The 6,933-nt window shown below is 23.0% G+C and overlaps 1 protein-coding gene across 1 annotated transcript; it reads left to right on the top strand.

Annotated features, from left to right (window-relative positions):
• The first annotated feature begins 428 nt into the window (after positions 1 to 428).
• On the top strand, positions 429 to 6,725 carry LOC145845510 (ubiquitin-conjugating enzyme E2 ubc-18-like). The gene is made up of 4 exons (XM_082952731.1): positions 429 to 510; positions 2,499 to 2,600; positions 5,707 to 5,890; positions 6,181 to 6,725. Exons 1-4 carry the CDS (start codon positions 484 to 486, stop codon positions 6,324 to 6,326), a joined length of 459 nt encoding a protein of 152 aa, XP_082808857.1. The 5' UTR covers positions 429 to 483; the 3' UTR covers positions 6,327 to 6,725.
• The last annotated feature ends 208 nt before the right edge of the window (positions 6,726 to 6,933 follow it).

The raw sequence follows: 6,933 nt of genomic DNA on the forward strand, positions 1-6,933 counted from the left end.
CTAAAACAAAATAATAGTATTTTTTTAAATATTATCTATATTTTTTTCAATTTAGTTCATATATATTTTCACACAATTTATTTTCTGATAGCCAGTTTACACAGCTTTTTGAAAAGGTTGAAGACTACTGTTTTACTAGTCACCTGATTGATAAATTTTAGATAAAGATTATTTAAAAAAGTAAAAAGTTTTATGAAAATTACTTCTGTAAGTTTTGTCTAGAATAATTTTTTTTTGTATTATCTAGATTAATTTTTGTAGAAAGTAAAAATATTTAATTAGTTTTATCGAGTAGAAAATCCATAATGATTAACTTTTTCATATTAACACTTATTATTTTTTTAATGTTTTTGAATTTTATCTGAAAATAAAATTTATTTAAATAGAATAAATAATATATGTAGCAAAAACTAATATTGTCACTTTTTAGATCTTTCAATAACTTTTGAAATTTTTCAAATAGAACTGTATAACTTATAAATAATGTCTGCAACAAAAAGGCTTCAGAAGGTAAGTAGAAGTTTGGGATTTGTTTTACAAAGTTTAGTTAAATTACAATTGACCATATCTAATTTGTGTTGAGTAAGAACTGGCTATAGATTTTTAAAATCACTGAAACAATCCGTAACTAAATTTTAAAAAGTTTTTATGTACTTTATTTAGCTATACATAAATGTTTTTTGTTTAAGATGTTTTTAAAAATATCAACAAATACTTTAAAGTCCTTGAGTTTTATTAAATTCTTTTCAAAATAAACACTAACTGATATAAATATAAAAATGTCAACTACAGTTATTGTAAGGCATTATAAACAGATTTTGATTAAGAAATAAAATGAGTAGTTTTAGATACTTTAGTATGACCATTAATATTATATTATAAAATATAAAAATATAAGATAAAAAAAATATAATGCTATTGTTAATAAAAGAATTCGTGGACTATATTAAAGTTTTATTTAATTAAGTTTATTATGATTTTTATAACATTTGTTTGTATTTCTGTTTATAAAGTTTAGTTTATTATGGATAAGTTAAAGCAAACTGCAATTATCTAAAAAAATAAAAAAATATTTAATTTGCACCATACAACGCTCCAAGATAATTATTATTTTTTTAATTGGCTTTTTTTTTGAAATTTTAGAGCAGCGGTCCTTTTTTATACATTTTACCTTTTAATGGAGGGTAATTACCAAATTTATCCCAAATAAAAAGTTCTTAAGTATTTTTAAGGAAAAATACTGTTTTCATTAAAACTCAATATTCTGTTACAGTTTTTAAGCTATCTTATAAAAATACCATTGTTTTTAAATATTAACATATTTTAAGAGATTTTTTTTAATTTTCCAACTGAGGTTTTATAAGCAAGTAAAAACTGCTCTTAAAACTTAATAAGAAATAGATTAGATTTTTAATTAGTGTTTAAAAATTCTAAAATTTTGCTTGAATGTTTTTTGTAAGTTTGTAAAACAAGTTTTTTACAAAGTTCAATATATCTCAATAGTTAATTTAGAATAAATATTATGTAGAAAATATTATAAAAGAAAAAATTTAGCCAAACATTAATTTAGTAAAAATAAATTTTAAATAAATTAAGAAGGTAAAAATAAATGTAAGTATTTTTCACTATAGTAAAAATAAAAATGGACTATTATAGGAAGGTTTTTGAACGTATTTATATACCATTTGCAACTTAATATGAATAAGTTATTCATATTTTTTTTTTTTGTTTTTTATACTTTATTACACAAAGCTTTTCAAAATCATACAAGATTTCTTTGTCAAGTGATAAATTTTAAATGAAATTTGAAAAAATGTTTGTTAAGTGAGTAGCTTAAAAAATAACTTTAAATTATGACGTATGAATAAATTAAAATGAATACAAAAATTAGAGATTCAGTAATTAAAACTAAAGGTATGTTTATTAATAGATTGTTAATAATTTTGTTTTACCATTTAATGCTACTTGCGTATTTAAGTACTGTAAAGCGAACTTTACAGCCTGGAATCAATATTGATTGAGGAAGAGCAACCTAACTTAAATACGCAAGTAGCATTAAATGGTAAAACAAAATTATTAACTATCTATTAATAAACATACCTTTAGTTTTAATTACTGAATCTCTAATTTTTGTATTTATTTTAATTTATTCATACGTCATAATTTAAAGTTATTTTTTAAGCTACTCACTTAACAAACATTTTTTCAAATTTCATTTAAAATTTATCACTTGACAAAGAAATCTTGTATAATTTTGAAAAGCTTTGTGTAATAAAATATAAAAAACAAAAAACAAAATGAAAATCTTATTCATATTAAGTTGCAAATGGTATATAAAAATGGACTATTTTATGGCCTAATGTAAAATAACTTTGAAATTTTTTTTTAAAAGTTGAAAGTTTATATTTATGGCTCATTTTAATAGTAAAAAAACTGATAAACAAAGTTTATAGTTATTTAATTTGAAATGAAAGTTAATAAATCAGTTATAACTTTAGGAGTATGGTTCAATGATTAAAGAAAATGGATTGCCAACAGGTTTTAAAGATTTAACACTTGTGAATGAAAATATTTTAAGTTGGACTGTTAGAGCATTGCCTGTAAGTTATTCTGTTATTGCTTAAATTTTTTATATTATGCAAAACTCTAATTAAAGTTTACCTGCATCTACTTTGTAAGTAAAATTGCTTCAAAAAATTAATATTTCAAAAGTAAGTTTCTGTAATTATCAACCAGATCTGTAGAGACGAAATACATTTATATTGTGTTGTCTAAGTAAGTATAGATTAAATACTAAAATATACTTTGCTTATAATTCGAATAAACCAGAATCTAAAAACTTAATAGTCATACACAAAATGAAACAAAATGAACATAACTATAAACAAAAAAAGCGATAAAGTTTATTGAGACAACAGCTTGAAAAAGCAAGTTAATAAAAGTACAATTATTTCTTTTTAATTTGATATAATAAGTATTGTTTTCCTTGTTTATTTGAGTAACAATAAAGTTCTTTAACATTATGAAACAATTTTTTTTCTAACTATTTTAGTTAATAAAAATACTAAATATATGATAAATTTCTTCAGAAAGATAAATGTTTGACACCTATTATTTGCATAATTTAATTATTTTTTACCTTAGTTTTAAACTTTTATTAGTTTTTAAAAGTATTTTATTCAGTTTAACAACTTAAGTTATACTTTAAGACAAATCTAATACTTCGTTTGCAAAGCACAGAACAAGAAAAGAGAAATTAGTTTACAAAATTAGCTTTAAAGTCATATTGTTTAAAACATTAGGTTACATAACTTTTTTTGTAACTAATTTTCAATTTTACATTAGTTAAGTAAGTTATCAGTTGCTATTTACTGATTTTACAATCCCATATTTTGAGGTTTAATTGATTAGAGAATTTAATAAGCTCCATGGGTAAGGCACAAAAAAAAGACTAAAAATGAATATAATATTTAACTAGAAGTCTATTTCCTTCTATAGTTTTTGATAAATTTATTTATATTGGTCTAATATTTACAAATTAACCAACATTTTGTATAACAAAAAATTTAATTTTTTTTTTAAATTTTATAACTATTTTTTATCATTAAATTGTTTTTGTTGAAAAAAAAACTGTTATTTACTAGCTGTTTCTAATTGTAAGAAATATTTCTCAAAATAATTCTTTAAAAGTGTAGGAGGAGATATAAATGTCTTGCAAGCAAAATCTATAGACACTTTAAGATGGAACTAAAGTTTACCTTTTCTTATTGGTAGTTTTAATGCTGTTTTGAATAACTAGTAAGTAGTTTAGAATTACTCCATATTTATTAGGTTGAACGACGGTTTAAGTCTAAACTCTTCTGATAATTCTCAGTTAATTATATCTGAGATTTTTTTATTCAATTTTGTAATCTTGTTACTTGACCTTCTGGTACATTTGTTGCTTTATTATATTGAAATTATTTTTTAGATATGACTTATAAAAAAAAAAAAAAAATTTTAGCAAATAAGATTTTTCTTTTGTATTTATTAATTAAATATTTTTACCATCAGAACTTTGTTACTAAGACTTCAGAATTTGACAATTTAGACTAGAAAACCTGGAATTAAAGAAAATTAAATAAAAACCTTAAAAATCCTGTAATATTAAGCAATTTTTACATGTTAAGTAGTAAAATTTTGATTTGACACAAAAATCCTAACGTATAGATAACATTTTTTATCATCTTAAAATTTTATTTATTAAAAAACAGTTTTAAAGTAGCTTTACAGTATCTTTTAAATGTTTTTATACTATTTAAGACAGTTTTTTACCTTAAACTTAATTGTAAAATAAAAATAGACTAAAAAACAAGCACTTTCAAATTCCTGGAAGAAATTTTGAAAACCTTGAGAAATTTTGAAAACCTTGAGAAATTTTGCTTAAAACCAGTGGCAACTCTGGATCTAAGCATTTTTTGTATGATGAGGTTGAAATCATACCAATGTGTTATGATACTTATTTTAAATAGTTAAGTGTGAGGATAATTTCAAATAATCTGATAGAGTTATTTAATGAGAATGCTATCTATACTCACATACCTACCTGAATAATTCTGCCTTGCTTTCATTTTAATGTAGTGATTACTTTGACTCGAAATAGTTAAACCATATAATTCTGAAAATGTTAATATCAGAAGCACATTTTATTGATATTTGTAGTAGTGTAGAATCGTCTGACATATATTACTAGCATTACGCTCTATATAAAAAACACTAAAATTTTACCAGATAATTTTATAAATTATAGAAACATGCATGAATATTGAAACAAGAGTAAAATTTCATATAAAATGTAAAATAAGTACTAACTTCTGAACTGTATTTTTGTAAAACAATGTTCTAACTTATATCTACGGATTATGAAAACTGAGTATAATAAGAATTAAGGTCTAATTTGTGTTTTTTTTCAATCTATACACAATAAAACTGTAAAGATACAAGCAGATGTAATAATTATCTAAACTATTAAATACCTTATTCTGAGAAATAGTTTACTTCAAACAATAAGTATTAGTTCATACAGGTTTTTCACTTTATATACAAGAAATACAATCTTGTAAAATTTAGTACAAGATTTAATGTGATAAGGCGTTAATCCTAGAGATCAGAACAAGCAAAGTCTTTCAAAAAATCAAAACAACTTGTTTTGTATGCAAATACCTTATTGACTTCTGACTTTTTGCTGCTCATAAAAAATGAACAGCTCTACAGAATCAAATGTGTACTAGCTAAAAAGTTGTAGTGCAAACTTTTTGGCAATTGACTTTGTAGAGCAGTTTGTATTTTATATCCACAGGGTTGCAAAAATACCTAGAATCCTAGAAAAACTTGGAGTTTGAAAATTAGGGGAAAAAAACATTTAAAGTAGCATTACAGTATCTTTTCAATATTTTATACTATTTAAGACAGTTATTACTTTATAGTTACTTTTATACTAGGAATGAAAAAAAAAACTTTTTCTTTAAAATACCTTAAAGAAAAAAAAAACTTTTGGCAACCCTTAAGCGGTTAAACCTTGTTAGCCAATAAAGTATTTGTGTTTTTTTTAATTAACAGTTGTTTTTAGTTGAATTATAATTGATAGTACAAGGCAAAAATATTTATACATTAGTAAAAAAAAACTTTACAGCTCTATCAAAACCTTAATTATTACGTTTTACTAAGGGTAACCCGTACGCAAATGGATCTTTTATTGTCAGCTTGGAGTTTCCTACAGAATTTCCGTTCAAGCCCCCTAAAGTTTTGCTGAGAACCAAAATATATCATCCAAATGTTGATGATAATGGTCAAATCTGTCTGCCTGTTGTAAATCAAGAAAATTGGAAACCCGCAACAAAAGTTGTGAAAAGTTAGTTTTGTGTTTTGAAACATATGTATGATGTTCAATCGCTTTTTAAATTTCATGAATTAATCTAATTGCAAAAAAGAATAGGAAATAAATTAAGAACTAGCTTTTACGGTATACTTATCTCAATAAAGTTTAAATATTAATTTTATACTGAATTTGTTATATTCAATTTAGCTATTAATTGAAAAAATATGCATTTAATAAAAATCTGCTTCAATTTAAATTAGTGCATTTACTTTTAAAATTACAACAACCTTGTCACTACAAAATGTCGAACAATTCATTTGCAGTTTTGGAGTGTTTGATGTGCTTGTTAGAACAGCCGGACCCTCATCACGCTTTAAAGTCTGATATTGGTGAAGAATATTTGAAGAACAAAGACAAGTTTCTCAAACGAGCTAGGAAGTTCACTGATGAACATGCTCTGCAGCGCTAGTGTGCTACAACTCTTGAGTCTTTGCCATTGTTAATGGTCAGGAAATCATCACTTCATTGTATCTGAGACAACGATTGAATTTAATTCTGCGAAAAATATATCTTTATGAAGTATAAACCTGTGTGTTTAAAAATCTCATTTATATAATTTAGACTTGTTTTATATGTAACAAATATATGCGTTAATTTAGTTAAAAAGTATTGTAAACTTGTATCAATTAACAAAATAAAAAAATTCTGATAAAGCTTTACTCAAGCTATAAGTTTAATGTTCGCCAAACTGTGTATTAAAGTATTTTACCAAAGCTTTTTTTAATTAAATAACTTTTTTTAACCATTTTACTAGCAATAAATATAAAGCTACGCCATGTATGTTTTTACTTAATAAAATATTAACCAAGTTTTATCTTGAATAAGTTGAAATCGTTTTTATTTTATGCATTTTAATTAAGTATACTTGTAAAATGTTTTATTAGGTAACATTATAAATACTTTAAAATATGAATACTGACTTAAAAAATTATTTTAAAACTTACATGTTATCCATAATTTAAGCGAAAATGCTGTTCGGTATAATTAAAACAGTACTAGCTAATAGTTAAGAAACT

This window comes from Thalia democratica, chromosome 1 (genome assembly GCF_965202585.1).
Source record: "Thalia democratica chromosome 1, ktThaDemo2.hap1.1, whole genome shotgun sequence".
Lineage (NCBI taxonomy): Eukaryota > Metazoa > Chordata > Thaliacea > Salpida > Salpidae > Thalia > Thalia democratica.